This window comes from Notolepis coatsorum (genome assembly GCF_963971535.1).
Source record: "Notolepis coatsorum genome assembly, chromosome: 1".
Classification (NCBI taxonomy): Eukaryota; Metazoa; Chordata; class Actinopteri; order Aulopiformes; family Paralepididae; genus Notolepis; species Notolepis coatsorum.
This window is the reverse complement of record NC_140165.1, coordinates 14,354,560-14,372,138: the sequence shown is the minus strand read 5'-3', so window position 1 is coordinate 14,372,138 and position 17,579 is coordinate 14,354,560. Positions and strand designations below refer to the sequence as shown.

At 45.1% G+C, this 17,579-nt stretch overlaps 1 protein-coding gene across 1 annotated transcript in view; it reads right to left on the bottom strand.

Moving 5' to 3' along the window:
- LOC311223497 (kinesin heavy chain-like) overlaps window positions 1-17,579 on the bottom strand; it is a gene marked incomplete at both ends in the record, with an annotated part of 50,247 nt that overhangs the window by 23,555 nt on the left and 9,113 nt on the right. Inside the window, 3 exons of the mRNA XM_084308281.1 lie at window positions 6,533-6,637; window positions 8,138-8,211; window positions 9,842-9,929. Of these exons, the coding sequence (XP_084164407.1) occupies window positions 6,533-6,637; window positions 8,138-8,211; window positions 9,842-9,929 (267 nt within the window). The remainder of the gene's footprint in view (window positions 1-6,532; window positions 6,638-8,137; window positions 8,212-9,841; window positions 9,930-17,579) is intronic.

The following is a 17,579-nucleotide window of genomic DNA, read 5'->3' as shown; positions in this document are numbered from 1 at the left end:
AATGGCAGCGACCATAGCATTGTGGCTAGGCTAGCTATCATCGCAAGGCGAGACACTGCAGGTTAACACTTTGGTTGCCTAAGGTTAAATTAATGATATACCATAGATTGCCAGCGCTATTTGTCTATGGAGAAAGTCCCCTTCTTTGCAGGGCTATAACTTTTTAAATTCTATTGCTACATTGCCATTATTAGGGCCCATTCAAAGTCCTATATGTATTGTTCATTGTGTAGCAACGTTAAACTTTTTCATTCACATATTCATAGTAAAGTATGGTCTAATGTATAAGTATGTTTTCATCTCTTTCTGCAGCTTTCTCCAGAACGTGATATATAGCTCCAAATGCATTATATTGATGATGAAATACAGTTTGATGGCAATCAGCGCGATATAAAAAATTCCAACTAGACGTACTTCTAGAAGTTACTACACGTCATCTGATGTTGACCGGATGGGCGAGGGGGCGTTTATAATTCCGTGGGCAGCGTTATACCAATCATCTAATGTGGGTCAAATGTTGATAATATCAGTTATTATCGAAGACGGTAACGTTACACGCTGAAACTCACCCCAGTCTCCGCGCGCCGTTGGGCGATCATCGTCGAGTAGAAATTTTATCATTATGGGATATATTATTACCCGGTCCATCTCCAGCTTGTATAATGGTATATACGTCCAAATCATGTTGTTTATCGAGTTATTGGCAATCGATCGCTATGTAGAGTGACGAGCTAGAGTCACGGGACATGTACCGAGTGGCCGGAAGCAATACGGACGTCTAGCAAAACCTCTAGTGCGCTTCCTGTTAAGCGCTTGCGCCGATCGGCCACCAGATGGCGCTCCTGAACCGCCAGAGAGCTCAGTGGGTCCTGCTGGTGGATCTCAGGCCAGCGGAGGGACATTATGAATCCGATCGCAGATTTTTGAAATATTGATATAAAGACGACGTACAGCGTCCCCCGGCAACTTTAGCATGGCCAGCAAAGACGTCTAAAGACGGCTCCCGGCACCCAAAGTGTTAATAGTCAAATATACTTTTTTTGTTGATTTTGAGATTTTGTTATATTTTGCTTCCTAAACATGTCTTCTATGAAACTAGTGACAATAAAACGTCAATAACACACATTTCGTTGTTTATTTTACTTCATTTTGCCTTATTGCACCCATAAATATGCACATATTTAATGGAGAAGTGCCTCATTTGCATATATAAACATACATTTCAGAAAACTTGCAATATATTCTTTCTTAATTTATATGTACATAACAAACTGGGAAAGTTTCATAGTGATATCTATTTAATTTTGTTTTCCTATTAGGGGGTACTACACTGTACTACACTGTTTGTAGCCTGTGTGTAGTTATGTTTAGTTCAATAACATCATTATTATTATTCAGTTATCAGGCATGTGTTTAGGTTGTCTATTACTAATGGTTTGATTAGGTATTGTGTTTGTAAATATCTGTTTAAAAAAAAAAGTATGGCATTTTACAATACAGAACTTTGAAGGCGTTTTCCCAAAAATGAGTTTTAAGAGTTTTTCCTCATACTCTGAGCCAGAAATCTCCACTTCAGTAGCACTCACATACACCAAACCTTCCAGTTCTATTCATATCTATGTTCTGAAGGTATTTACAGAAGGGTTTGTTGATATCGCATTCATACCCTGATTTATATCACATTTTATTCCTAAAAACATGGCGAAATATGGAATTTTACCATAAAAATGGACTGAATGGAGTATTTTCTGATTTATGGAGTGATAAAAAGAGATATCCAAAATCCCCTCTGTAATAACCTTTGGCTCTAATATGTCAACAAAATGAAACTATAATTTTGAAAATGGCTTTATCCAATGTTCAGATTTCTGTCCTGGAATTATATGCAAATTAGTGCATATTTAAGTAGATCATGCCTCATTTGCATATTTAAACATACAATTTCAGAAAACTTGTAATACAAAAAAGTCTTGTCTTAATATAAGTAATCAACTGGGGAAGTTTCATTGTGATATCTATTAGTTAATTCTTTTACCCTATTCACCTGTAGTGTCTCCCCTTAATAGAGCTAGTGAATGGATAAACAACGTTATTTAACATTGCAGAATGGGTACAATTACAATGCGGCTCAATACAAACAATTGTTAAGGGGCCCAGGGGGTGTAGACTGTTGTTTGAGCTAATTTACACCATGCTCCAAAAAAGAAAAAAATCTGCCGAGCGATGTGACGCGGGTAGCGGGGAGCGCTCGATTCAAGGTGAGCGGTGAGCGAGCGGAGAGCGACTTGGGGGCGGGGTCAACATGAGCGATTAGCGGAGCAATTCGTTTCCTTATATCGCTTCCTCCAGTGTTCCAACTTGTGTTGACAAAATGCAACCCTGTTCAGCTACGGGGAATCAGCGCTCTCTCTCTAGACTAGAAAGGTGCACTCAGTAGAGCACAGATGTCCGCCAGGGCGGCAGCCACACATAATAATAATAATAATAATAATAATAATAATAATAATAATAATAATAATAATAATAATAATAATAATAATAATAATAATAATAATAATAATAATAATAATAATAATAATAATAATAATAATAATAATAATAATAATAATAATAATAATAATAGATTGGATTTGTAATGCACTTTTTGTTCACTGGGATCCCAAAGTGCTACACTACATGGTTAAAACAGTTAAAAAAATAGAAATAAAATGTGTGTCCCGACCCCACTTCTATGTTTCAATAAATTATTTGCATTTAAAACTATTAACACTGACTCATTCCTTCAGTCCACTCAAAATTATGCTAATATTCCTTATGTTGTTTATGATATTAATTGAAAATATCATATGAGAGTATTATATGTAATAATAACACATGGTGATATACTAAAAAGCTATTTATAATTTTTGGCTAGTAAAAAATCTGCCCGGCTGGTACATTTAAAAATCTACCAGCCAAATGGCTGGTAAGTAAAAAAGTTAAGTTTGCGGGAGCTCCCGTAGCTCACCGCATATCTCGGCGCTATTTCTGCGTCGGGGAAAACCATGCTCGTCACGGATCTGGGGGACACGAGTTCGATTCCCGGACCCGCCGTCATTTCTCAGAATGTCTTCCCCTGCTCTACATCCCATTTCAACCTGTCATGCTTGACCAGAAAAGCGATAAACGCTAAAAAAATAAAGTACAAAAAAAAAATTAAGTTTGTTCCCTGTCTCCATAGCTATAATATACAATAGCTCCACAAAGATTGTGAAATATCGTGAAAATGGTCAAGAAAAGCTGGCGCCAGCCAGTGCAGATGGGGAAAGGGCATGGCACTCAATGAGTTCATTAACTCTTCTGCCCCCTTAGCGACTATTTTGTGTTTTTTGCCTATATTTTTTTGTGTTTCTGTGTACAACGATGGCTGTGTTGATTATTATGTCATGAAATTGTGTCCGTTTGCTTATTTTCCATATATTCACAGAATTTGAAAAGATTAGATTTTGAAACCCTCTAACACAAAAGTGAACAATATTAGCTTTCAAACCGTCCATAGTGGTTTATTTCTTGCCATTAGGGGGTTAGGGTTAGGGGTAGGGTTAGGGTTACCCAGACAGAAAGATTAGGAGAAGGTGAAATCTCATCCCTGTGCCCGTGCCCACCCCAACACTTGCTCAACAGTCCCCTAACCTAACCCTAACCCCAACCCCAACCCTAACTGTAACTGAGGGGTTACAAAACCCTGACTGTATTAAAGATTGTGATAGATTAAACCACTACTACATATTATTATTATTACTTGCCAGACAGTACAGTTAAATATGGCAGACACTCAGAATAGACGGCACGGTGACAAGGAGATATCATTTACAGTATTTATTATTATGCAGCAAATATACAAATGGGAATGACTTGGTCGCTCTTTTATGGCGAATGATATTAGAAAGTCAGCGAGTAGCAAAGTCAGTGGGAATGAATAATTCCTAGGCTAGGTATACTAGACCAAACGCCGCCTGGCGTGGGATGGCAATATAGGGGGGGCAAACGAGGGTACCACTGGAGACTGGTGATATCCTCCCAGAGTTGTAAGCTCCAGAGGAACGAAGAATGTACGGATACTCAGGCTGTTCACTTGAAGAAAAGGGGTTCTCATACGGATCCGGTCTTTATAATCCAAGTGCTCAGTAGCAAGGTAATAGCTGTAATCCAATGCCCGATAGCAATGATGATAGCCAGCCAGCTTTGTCCCCGAAGCTAGCCCGAGGTAAGATCTTCAAGGTAGTTAAATCCAAACGACGAGGGTATTAACGATGCTCTTCTCCACGGTACTACGTTTCCACAATCACTATAATCCAACCAATAATGGTTCTACAATATCGCCGCGGTAGGTTCCAATGCGCACATGTCCAATAGCTCTGCTACTAGGCCCACCTCGTGTGCTGGCACTAATTACTTTAAGTCCACACACACTTGCTAAGGTTCACGCTAGTTACTAAACGAACGAACTGCTTGTTAATGCTGCACACCGAACGAACTGCTGTAATACGATTCACACTAAATGACGACTCTTTACTTCACATTAAGTTAGGTCGAACTTGACTCTGCTATACGCTAGGTTCAACTACTGCTGTTGCATTACTCCGGACGAACTTCACGTTACTGCATTAGATCGAACCGATACGAACTTCTTACTTCACCGAACGCCGAACTGCTACTGTTTGCGCCCTCCACAATATATATACTTAGAGGGCTTTCTAGTGCGCAGCCGAAGCTCTTGTCTGGAATCAATGCGCTGGCCCCAGGCATGTCCCAACTTGTCCAGACTCGTCTTTGAACTTGTCTCAGGGGCGCGATTCTAGGCGCCGCCGACGTCAAGGGCATTATCCAATGAGGAAAGCGAATAATGCTATGATTCAAACGGAGGCTTAAAGGGATATAGCTTATATATATAAATAATATACAAGTTATATAAAACAATAAAACGTAGATTCTCAGTGTTAATCTGGCCCTTCACAACACTAACCCTAACCCTAACCCTAACCCCAACCCTAACCCTAACCCTAACCCTAACCCTACAAACGGAAATATTTGATAGATATGTTGAGTTAGGTTCATAGTGGTATTCATAAAAAAAGAATTGGAACGAAATATTACAAATTAAGTTTTTTATGACCTTGAACGTGATGCAATCTTTTCATGCACTAACGTGACAACTCTGTCAGTTACTTAACAAGGCACAAGGGTTAAAGGAACACGCCAACATTTTGGGAAATTTGCTTATCGTCTTCTCCGGAGAGAGACAAGAAGATAGATACCAGTTTCCTCTCTGTGTTCAGTAGAAAGGCTACTACTACTAACCGGCACTGTCCGCTTCCATTCATTGTGCTAAGCTAGGCTAACATGCAGCCAGATAGCTTTCTACTGAACGCACAGAGAGGAAACTGGTATCTATCTTCTTGTCTCTCTCTGGAGAAAATGATAAGCTAATTTCCCAAAATGTTGGAGTGTTCCTTTAATCATCTGATGAAGCTACAGTTATTTCATGCATGTCAACTTAAATCAACTATCAGTATTCCTAGTATCTATTTCCACTATCAGTATTCCTTGTATCTATTTCCACTATCAGTATTCTTAGTATCAATTCCCATTATCAGTATTCCTAGTATCTATTCCCACTATCAGTATTGTTAGTATCTATTCCCACTAGGGATGTCCGATATTATCGGCCGATATTGGCATTAAAATGTGATATCGGAAATGATCGGTATCGGTTTAAAAAAATTTAAACATTTATTTTATTTTATTTTTACATTTATTTCACCTTTATTTACCCAGGCAAGCAAGTAAGAACAAATCCTGATTTTATTTATTGTCAAAAGTATGCATAATGTTGTGTTAATTCCATGACAAGATATATGTAATGTTAATTACCTGAAATTATTCCGTTTTTTGGGGGGGGGGGACCCTGCATATATCGGTATCGGTTGATATCGGTATCGGAAATTAAGAGTTGGACAATATCGGTATCGGTAAAAAAGCCAATATCGAGCATCCCTAATTCCCACTATCAGTATTCCTAGTATATCTACAGTATTCCCAGTAACATGTCCATTGCCTGTAGTGGTTTAAAATGGCTCATACTTGGGTATTTATATAATTATATATAAAGTGTTTGTTTTCGGTGACCAAATAACCTAGATAATGAATTTTGAATGTCTTGTATATTTTTCAAGCCATTGATGGTAATTCTCCAGCAGTGGGGGTGGGGTGGCAGCAGATGAAATGAACCCTTTCACTACCACACTACCAAAGGGTTAAACATTTCACTGCCACACTACCGAAGGTTAACCCTTTCACAGTAGTGAAAGGTTAACCTTCTGTAGTATGGTGGTGAAAGGTTAACCTTCTGTAGTGTGGTGGTGAAAGGTTAACCTTCTGTAGTGTGGTAGTGAAAGGGTTAACCTTCTGTAGTGTGGTAGTGAAAGGGTTAAGTGGAAACACTGTTAAACAATCGTTGCTGTGGTTTCCTCTCTCATCCATTCCTCCTTACTTTGATGTGGAACTCCAGATTCTCATCCATGGAGTAGATGTGGTCGAAGATGTCGTGGGAGATGCGAGGGATGATCCCCATCAGCTGGTGGTCGTGGAGCTTGCCCTGGGCGGACAGTTAAACACACAGTTACATAATGTTCAATGAAACTGATGAAGTGTTTTGTTTTGTTTCCCAAGGTATTTTAAAGCATTCCTGCCTTATTAGATAAGACTCAAATCTAATCTATTAATTGTTTCATGGCTTTTTCCTCATAAATAATAACACGTTTTATTTATTATTATCTTTATTTTATTATGTTTTTGGTAGATTTGTATTGGGGTTTTTTTCAGCAGAGAGAGAGAGGAAGTATGAGAGATAGAGGGGGGAGACATTCGGCAAAGGTCGCCGGGTCCGGGAGTCGAACCCGGGACGGCCGTGTTGCACTGCAGTGCTGTATGTGGTGCGCCACCCTGAATGAATGTTGTTGTTTACATTATTGCGTGCATGTGTCCCCTCCCTACTTCACATTTCCCACATGTGGAATGCACCTGATTGGATCAGCTAGTCGAGACACGCTGGTGCTCTAGTGGGACACTTAGTGGCTCAATGTTATCTATAGCACCTTTAACACTTTGAGTGCCAGCCACGAGAAATCTCGTTAGTTCATGCCATGCGTTGAGTGCCAACCGACGAGAAATCTCGTTTTTAAATCGCTATTTCTTTATTATCGATTTCCATTCATTTTTCATCAATCTAGCCTCACGTTACCAGCGGGGATCTGTCTGAGCTCGAACAGGGAAAATACCACCCCCTATCGTCTCTCCGGATGGTATTGCACCCCATTGGATTGGACTGAATGAAATGGATGGGAAAAAAAGAGTCCGGATTCCACATTTTACTTGTCAGGCATGTAATCCGAGCCGATCATTGCCCACCATCAGAACAGCGTGGAATATGTCTTTCGACCACCCAGCGTTGGATCAATAAACGCGATCGATATTTGGAATGGTTATCAGGAATTGGAATAATCTTTTTGGAGAACATCTGATCTGAGGTAAGGAATCTATTTTACCAGTCTTGGGATAATCAGAGCTGTTTTCACCTATATATCAACGTGTCCCATATGTGTGTGTGTGGCTGTGAGTGTGTGTGTGCTGATCAGGAAATAAGATAATCGATTTTTCAACCCGCTTCTATAGCGTGCATAAGTACACATATACCATCGATAATCTAGCGTTTATTTGAAAACGACTCATAAATAGGCCGAAAAATTACAACGTGTTTTGTGTATTACAGTTAAGCGCGATTCCTGCAGACTTTTTTTTTCTGAAAGTTTCAATAAACAAGCGTTTTTCAAAATGGTATAAAACGGAAATTAACCGATTAAAAAACAATCCGTTTCGACAATGTTGACTGCAAACAAGTCATTGATAAGCGACAGGCGTATTAGACACATAGCCATAATTTAAGATATAGTTTATGCGTTCGCAAATATGATCGCCCTCCATTGACTACAGCGTTGGCACTCAAGTGCCTATTTCTGGCACCCCCTGCTGGCACAGAAAGTGTTAACAGGGAATTTAAGGGGCATTTAAAGGATTAATATAAAAATCTCAGGCTCACCTCCATGGTGTGTGTCTTTCCCGAGGAGGTCTGGCCATAGGCAAAGATGGTCCCGTTGTAACCTCCCAAGACATCTGGAGGAATGACACAAATACAAATATCTCAATAATGGTGCCCTGAGGTGCCCCGCAGGGGTTGGTGCTGACTAGTTCACATCCCCTGAGTTTATACCAATACCTGTATACCAATACCGACTGTCAATAAAACATTTCGTTTCAATGCTGTACAAACATGTCAACCTGACCTCCAGTGGTTCGGCGGTGTACTGCAACCTTGAAGCATACCTCGGCCTAAGGCTTGTTTCATGCTAAAACGTGAAAGTGGTGCCGATCCTTCTCTGAAGGTAACGCCGCTAGCGCCAAGAGCCACAGCGAGACCTACGTCTAACTGGTCAGGATTTTAGTGGTATGATGGTCATGTGGGCAGTGTTGTAGTCGAGTCACTAAATCTCAAGTCCGAGTCACCAAAGAAGAGCCCGAGTCAAGTCTGAGTCGAGTCCCCATTACCCTAGTCCGAGTCCAAGTCATCAAGGTTGAGTCCACTCCACTCTGGCAGTCAAAGATCTTAAAGAGATCTATAAAATTTGATCAATTAACAAGTCCGAGTCCTCGTCTGCACCTTCCAAGTCCAAATGCAAGTCAATGCTCGAGTCCAAGTCCAAGTCGGAGTCATCAGTGCTTAAGTCCAAGTCGAGTCACAAGTGAGGACAACACTGCATGTAGTTAGGATGTTCAGAGAAAAGAGCCCGGTCTTCAGGGTCTCAGTACACCTGCTTTTAACCAAGGGTACCAGCAGGGGTGTAAAAAGTACCCAGAAATTATACTTAAGTGAAAGTATGGGTACCATCTCAAAATACAAAATACCGTACTCAAGTAAAAGTCAGAGTATCTGGCTAAAAACACACTTGAGTAAAAGTTAAAAAGTTTCTACTTTTAAATGTACTCAAGTACTAAAAAGTAAAAGTAAAAACTTTTTTTCAGGCTCTCTACTCCTCTGATAGCAGGTGTTCCCCGCTTTCTAGTCTTTTAAATAAAGCGCGGCCACAGGATTAATAACGTTAACGTTGGTTCGGCCAGAGAAACAAATATACTAATTAAAATCGTTGGACCTGCAAGATTTGTACTTTGTAGGTCTGCATTTTAAATGTAAGGAGTAAAAAGTATGTATTTTTTCTCTGAAATTTAATTGAGTAAAAGTACAAGCATACAAACCTAATAATATTTGAGTAAAGTACAAATCCCCAAAAACAGTACTTAAGTATTGTAACGAAGTACAATTACTCAAGTACTTTATACCCCTGCGTACCAGTAGACAAGCTGAGTCAGGGTCTCACTGCAGGTGTCCATGTGTAGTTGTAGCGTTTAGCTAACGTTAACACTGTGGACGCGCTTCGTTGCATCTTTTGGACGCATAGCCTTCATTTCTGAGGACGTGGACAAAGTACTGGTTCCTTTCTACTGAAAGCAGCAAAGTCTAGCAGCTTTCATTCAATTAATTTCCAATGTAGAGGAGTGGATACAGCCACAAGCTACGGGCGAGGTGCTGCATACGCTCCTCTACATTGGAAATTAATTAAATGTAGCCGTGCTGCTGGACTTGGCTGCTTTTGGTGGAAACCGGCCATATGCTATAAATGTACAGAGACCTTTGCGCTTTATGTGTGGGTGTAACTATGGGGGGGGGGGGGGGACTCTAGGACCCTACCTTTGACAATCTGTTTGGCGCAGGCATCATAGACCTGCACCTGGGCTGTGTTGGGTGGCAGGACACGGTCGAAGACGTAGGGTTTGCCCTGTCAAAAAGAAAAGCACGGGATGTCTGAGTATAAAACAAATACTGTGTCACATTGAATGTCACTGTTTTCGCTGTGGACGTCTTTGTTTTTGGATTTTTCTCTCTGAACAGAATTATGGCTTGTTGTTTGGCCTGCAAATTCCGAGGCTGATATATTAACATCATTAGCCTGCAGTAACACACACACACAAGCGGACCTTTTACTTTACACACTCAATAAAGTCCCAGACCTTTCTTTTTGTCCTCTAGAGTCGACAAACACTTGACAGAGAGTGAAGAAGAAAAGCATTACAGAACTCAAATACACAATTTCCTCGACCATTACCAAAAAACAAAACTGAAATAAAAACAACACCAGGGGCAGGAGCAGGGACTTCTGGGTAACAAACAGGAGCTGGGCAACCGGACTGTGAGATAAACAAAAGATCTGTTGCAACTTCGTCCTTCAACCAAGGTGCATGGACTGGAAGAAACAAAAATCTAAGGAGAAACATTCAGCAACTCTTAGTTATAGTTATAATAAAGGAGTTATTCTTTATTAACACAATTAAAACCAACATGTTTTGGCAACATGCCTTCATCAGGGTTCACGTTGTATTAATAAAGAACATTATTGTTGTGAAGGGCCAGATTAAACCGAATATATATATTTATTATATATATATATTTAATTGTATTTGTATATTCTCTAATATTCCTTGATATCCCTTGTATATTCCTTGTACAATATGCATTGAATATCCATTCTAGCCTACTGAACATCCCATAATAGTCTCCATTCTACTATTGGTCGAGACCTTGGTGCCAGGCTGCCATACCCCCCAGACCCAGTTCAAACGTACCGCTCAACATGTACGAACAAGTCCTAGTTCCGCGTAGGAATCTGGCTACCGCACCACTAATGGGACTATTTGTTCATAGTGCGTATATATACTGCGCTACTAAAGTAGGACTTTCTTTTCAGTCCAGTTTCTTACCTTCCAATAGAGTCACAGACGTAAAGCCTCCCCGCGACGCCACGTGTGGGAGTAAGGCCAAGTTCGCCTACCATCGGTATTGAGACATCGTGTATATTAATATTTGAATAGTCATATTTGGCACTATATCGTCGAGTTGGACGTAGTCTATTAAGCTAATAATAGTCTGTTAATATATAGTGCTTCGTGCGGTGAGGATACTACCGTAGTCAGCACCCCATCGTTTCGGGCAGAAAACTGGCTGCTTATCCAGGGTGGTTGACCCCACGTGAAGCTGCACCCGAGGAGCCCCAGAGCCGACGAGCGAGTGGACCTGTATACCGGATTATTCTACCGACGACAGCCCGCCTTCCCAGGCACGGATTATGCTTTGTATACGTTGATTATTCCATGGATAAAGACCCCCGACACTGCCGTGTGTTGGAACCCCCCCCCCCTGGAGAGGACGCAAGGTGAGGAGACGCTCTGCAAGACGAGGTCGCTTCACGTCTCTCCTCCGTGGACCGGAGGACGCCGGCCCACAAAGAGTCCATCTGCTTTCATCTGTGGTCCAAGGATCGCCGGCGCATTGAACGGCACTACAGTGGGTTCACCTGGGATACCCTTGGCCGGATGAGGCAGCCGGACTCTACCCCCCCCCCCCTTCCTACTCCTGTCGGCTTACAAGCGACCGGATTAACCCCCCCCTAGTGTATCCAGTCTATAATCATTAAAGTACCATTGCTGTTATTCCTTAAACTATTCCAGGTCGTATATGTACCACCTGCGCCTTCAGAGATTGGACATTCTCTATTGATATACCGACGAATACTCTTGCCATAAAAGTGCATACTAATTCCCATTCATAAATGTGATTGATTTGATTAAGTGCTTGCTCTACACACCATCGCTGTGTAGGAATAAAGACCTATTTCTAATTCGTACATTTGTGTTGGATCCGTTTCATCTACGTGACAGTGTTCATCATAATATATTTATGCCGAGTACTGGGTGGCCGAATATTAAGTACAAAGGTAGTGGTAGTAAGTATCATATCTAGTAATACAGTCAGGGAATTGTACCCCTCAGTTACAATTGGTCCTTCGAGCCGGAGGGTAATTAGTGTAATATTAATATAGTGTTATTAATATTGAAATGGCCTATGATGAACACTCCACGAAACGATCCTCCTAACCAACGCCCGCAGCGCGAACGACGGCTCCCTCAGTACTTAGAGGCTTACGCTGTCAGTCAACAACCTAGTCTTCTACTAACAGTAAACGCGGTAAAACTAGAAAGTAAAAGTATGTCTAACCCCAACGCCCAGACTACCCCGACCATAGAGGCCCCTACGGGCTCTAATGTAACTGACCAAGTTCACGGTGGGGACCAGTGGGAACCAGACATGACTTCACACCCCGCCAGCACTGAAGAAGTAGTCCCTGATGAGTCCCGGGAGGAATACAACGCTACCGAGACAGAACTCGGCACGGAAGAAGACGGGGAGAGCACCGTGGAGATAGAGCTCCAAGGCTCCGCAAGGAGTACCCCGAGGGAAGGCTCCCCTATACAACCGCCTTCTCCCAGCGAGGCAGAGAGGACCCTACAGCAGGCCTTCCTCATCAGCCTGAACGCCGCTGCTGAACGCGACCGACTGCAGATCCAGCAGCGGAGCGAAGAAGAGCATATACGTCTAGAAATAAGACGCATTCAGAGGGAAGAGAATGTGGCCCGAGACCGAGCAGACAGCCAGCGAGCAGCTGCCGGTGCTCTACGGGACGCAGAGCGCGACAGACAGCAAGCGCAACTAATAGAACAGCTGATCAGACGGACAACACCCTCTCCCTCCGCCAGAGGCTCCAGGAACTCGTCTAGACACACCTCCAGGGCGGCATCCCCTAGCCGAGTAAACAACCCTGAACTTGACCAACAGACGAGGTCTATACCCCCCACAGACCACCTCCCCCCACCGGTCCAAGCGAGACCTAGCAACCGGGAAGGAGCAGCATATCCTGTGGAGAGGCTAAACCAGAGACTACAAGCACTGGATGACCTAACTGAAGACGAAGAGGAAGAGGAGGAGAACCACGCCCGACGACAGCACAGTACTCTACCGGACCAGGAGGTCCGGTACAGCCCAGGCTATACTCCCGCGGAGCTGCGCTACAGACCCCCGACTCTATACACGGGTGAGCACGACGCACGACCCGCACCGAGGAACAGCACCTGGACAAGCGGGCCATGGTACACTGCCGGTACCAGCCCATACCAAGGAGCGGGAGGAGACTCGCCTAGGAGGCCTCTCCCCCAATGCTCGCCGATGTATCCACAGTCAGCGTCATACATTGGCACGCCTATGGTACCCGACTTCACCCAAGAGAACCGGGCCCAGTATACAGAACTCCGCATGTGTCTGGAGACCATGTTGGTGGATGTATTGGATGAACGCCACAAATACGCCATCCTACTGAAGCACTTAAAGGTACCCCGCGCACATAATATAGCGCTCGCCTACGCGACTTCCACCACCCCATACACAGCAGCGCTGGTAGCATTGGACCAGAGGTATGGGCGCATATGGGATTACGTGATCCAGGAGATCCGACACATCGACCGCTTACCCCCAGCAATAGACAATCGAGCACTGGACGACCTGTCCATCAGAGTGCAGTCCCTGGTAGGGATGTTGGGAGCGCAGAGAGAGAAGGGGAGGCATGAACTTTACGCCAACTCAAATGTGGAAAGGATCTTGGAGAAGCTGCCGCCCGCTCGACAGGAGCGTTTTAGGCGGCAGAGAGACCACCGAGACCCGAATGGCCCCGAACCGAACCTCCTCGATCTAGCAGACTTCCTGGCGAGAGAAGTCAGCAGCCTACGGCTAGATACATTCGGACGGAGCACCCCTGGCTCCAGAGAAGGAACCAGACGACTAAATGATGGAAGAAGATCGGTGACTGTGATGCACCAATCGGAGTCAGTACCGAGCAGCAGGAGCCACAGTACCCCCTCCAGAACGGAGAAGTGGAAGATAGTGTGCCCCTACTGTGAGAAAGAACACTGGCTAGCGCAATGTGACTCCTTCCCCAAGCTGAACGCGGAGGAAGCAAGTCAATGGATAAAGTCCAACAAGCGCTGTTTTCGCTGTGCGCGCTCACACATGGCAGCCGAATGCCGCTTAAAGAAAAGGTGCACCAAGTGCGATGGAGCCCATCTGGACATACTTCACGACAGTAACAGACGGCGCCCTTCACCCGCACCATCCAGCAGCAAAGCGAGCGTCATGTACATCGATCCCGCCAGCAGCAGTGGAGCCCGAGTACTCCTAAAAGTAGTGCGTGTGACACTAAGCTACCAGAATAAAGTCCTGGACACTTACGCCGTCCTCGATGACGGGTCAGAGAAGACCCTTCTGCTCGCCTCCGCTGCGGCCCAGCTAGGGCTGCGGGGAAGCGAAACCCAAATGACAATTCGGACAATAAGACGAGATTTGAAGACGATAAAGGGCGAGAATGTCTCATTCTCTATCGCAGCAAGCGGCCAGCCTGAGCGACGGTACCAGATTACAGACGCTTTCACCAGCCAAGAAATAGGACTGTCGCGGTACACATACCCCGTCGCCAAGCTGATGGAGAAATATGCACATCTGCGCAAGTTACCGATCCCGCTCATAGACAATGCTATGCCGACCCTGTTGATAGGCTCCGACCATGCAGACCTCATTGTCCCGATAGACCGGGTTCATACCGGACCCCGAGGCTGTCATGCAGCAGTCGAGACCCGTTTGGGATGGACTCTCCAAGGCCCGCTCGCCAAATCTCTCAACCGAAGTACAGCCACTAGATGTCTCCACTCCCGAGTCACGGAGGGAGAAACCGCACTCCTGCAACACGTAGAGCGGCTATGGACCTTGGAACAAATGCCCTTTAAGAACGGAAGGAAAGACATTCGCTCTAAAGATGACATTTACGCCATTCACCTCCTCGAGACAGGGACCAAGAGAGTCCCGGTCAACGGCGTGTTGAGATACGCCACGCCACTCCTGCGGCGAGAAGGAATGCCTACTTTCCACGCCAAGACAGACGCCACAGAACGGTACCTGCTGAACACGGAGCGGCGCTTAGCCAAGAACCCCGCCCAAGAGAGTGTATACCGCGCTGAGATTGAGAAGCTCATCACAGCGGGACACGTCACAAAGATGGACATTAAAGAGGCTGACCAGACCACTGAATCGTGGTACGTGCCTCACCACAAGGTCCATCACAACGGTAAAGACCGCATAGTATTTAACTGCAGCTACCAGATCGGATCCCAAAATCTGAATAAAGAGTTACTGCCCGGTCCCACACTCGGCCCCTCCCTACTCGGCGTTCTATTCCGCTTCCGCCAGGAAAAGGTGGCCATCAGCGGGGACATTAAAGGAATGTTCCTGCAGGTGAGATTAGTAGAGGAGGACAAGCCCCTGTTACGGTTCCTATGGAGAGAGAAGCCAGGAGATGAGCACCCAGCCATCTACCAATGGGAAGTCCTCCCCTTCGGAACGACGTGCAGCCCCTGCGGTGCTACATTTGCACTACAGAAACATGTAGCAGAGGACCCAGCAGCGGACGAAGAGGTCCGACACAGCGTAAAGAACAGCTTCTACGTAGACAACTGTCTACAAAGCCTTTCAACCCAGGAAGAAGCCGAGGCTCTCCTGATTAAACTCTGCGCCTCATTGATCAAAGGCGGCTTTGATCTCAGGCAGTGGGCCAGCAGCGATCCGCAAGTACTGCGCAGCCTCTCCTCCGAGGACAAGGCAGCCAGCAGCGAGACCTGGATGGCTACAATCCCGGGAGAAGCCCAGGAGATGACCCTGGGATTGGTGTGGCGATTCAAAACAGATTCGCTTCACTACAGACACAAGCCCCTGACTACGGCGCAGGGAAGGCCGGCGGCGGCGCCGACCACCAGACGGAGTGTGTACACAACACTCGCCCGACAATATGACCCGCTAGGATGTATTCTACCGTACACCACCAGGGCAAAAATTATTGTACGAGCATTGTGGGACAAGGACCAGGGCTGGGACGACCCCATTCCCGCACACCTTGCATCCACCTGGAGAGAGTGGGAGATGGAGCTCCACTCACTCCCAGGCGTTAATATGCGCCGAAGCTACTTCCCACCCACGGTGAGGCCAGAGACATGTAAAATGGACTTACACGTCTTCAGTGACGCCTCAGAGGTCGCATACGGATCAGTAGCCTACTTGCGGGCCCAAGAGAAGGGGGGAGAGATCTACACAGCATTTGTCCTCGCCCGCTCGAGAATAGCCCCACGCAAGCAACAATCTATCCCACGTCTAGAGCTCTGCGCAGCCCTAGCCGGAGCGCACCTAGCCACGCTCATCCAACGTGAGCTCACCATACCGGTGTCTAGAACAATCCTGTGGTCAGATTCCACGACAGTACTCGCCTGGATCAAATCGGACTCATGCAAGTACAAAGTCTTCGTGGGAGTCAGAGTCACCGAGATTCAAGACTTAACCGAAGAGTTAACCGGAGAAACAGAGTGGCGCTACGTTGATACAAAACAGAACCCAGCTGACGTCATCACCCGGGGAATGCCCCTAGATGACCTCACCCGTCGCAATGTCTACAGTGACGGCCCCGCATTCCTAAGACTCCCGGAAGGACAGTGGCCCATGCCTATCCCGAGGGAAGCCAGTCAGGAGGAGGCTGAGAATAAGAAGCCTGTGTTCTGTGGATTGAGCACTGTTATCTCCGCAGACCCCAACACACTCCTGATGGGGCGGCTAGATCCCGCATTACCCCAGACAATGTACCGGCCTGAAGAAGCGAACGGCCGACGAATGTGGAGGTACAGCCAAGTATTAGCCGACAAGTTTTGGAGCAGTTTCCTACTGCACTACCTACCGTCTCTACAGACCCGCCAGAAGTGGGTAAAGGAGAGAGACAATTTGACAGAAGGAACAGTCGTCATGATTATTGATCAATCACTGCCCAGAGCTATGTGGCCGGCCGGCCGCGTAAGCAAAGTGATCACCGGTGCCGACGGCAAGGTCCGAGCAGCTGAAGTGCTTGTCCAGGGTCGCACTTACACCCGTCCCGTGGCGAGGCTCATAGAACTGCCCCGACTCCCAGACACAATCGATGATGACCATGACCCTATAACCCTATGACTTTGTGAAGTTGACTGACCCCTACAGCAAACCCTTATGTGTAAATAGACAACGCGATTAATCTGTCTCTGTTTAACTGATTAGGTCTGGGACCAATCAGGGGGTGGCTGTTGTGAAGGGCCAGATTAAACCGAATATATATATTTATTATATATATATATTTAATTGTATTTGTATATTCTCTAATATTCCTTGATATCCCTTGTATATTCCTTGTACAATATGCATTGAATATCCATTCTAGCCTACTGAACATCCCATAATAGTCTCCATTCTACTATTGGTCGAGACCTTGGTGCCAGGCTGCCATACCCCCCAGACCCAGTTCAAACGTACCGCTCAACATGTACGAACAAGTCCTAGTTCCGCGTAGGAATCTGGCTACCGCACCACTAATGGGACTATTTGTTCATAGTGCGTATATATACTGCGCTACTAAAGTAGGACTTTCTTTTCAGTCCAGTTTCTTACCTTCCAATAGAGTCACAGACGTAAAGCCTCCCCGCGACGC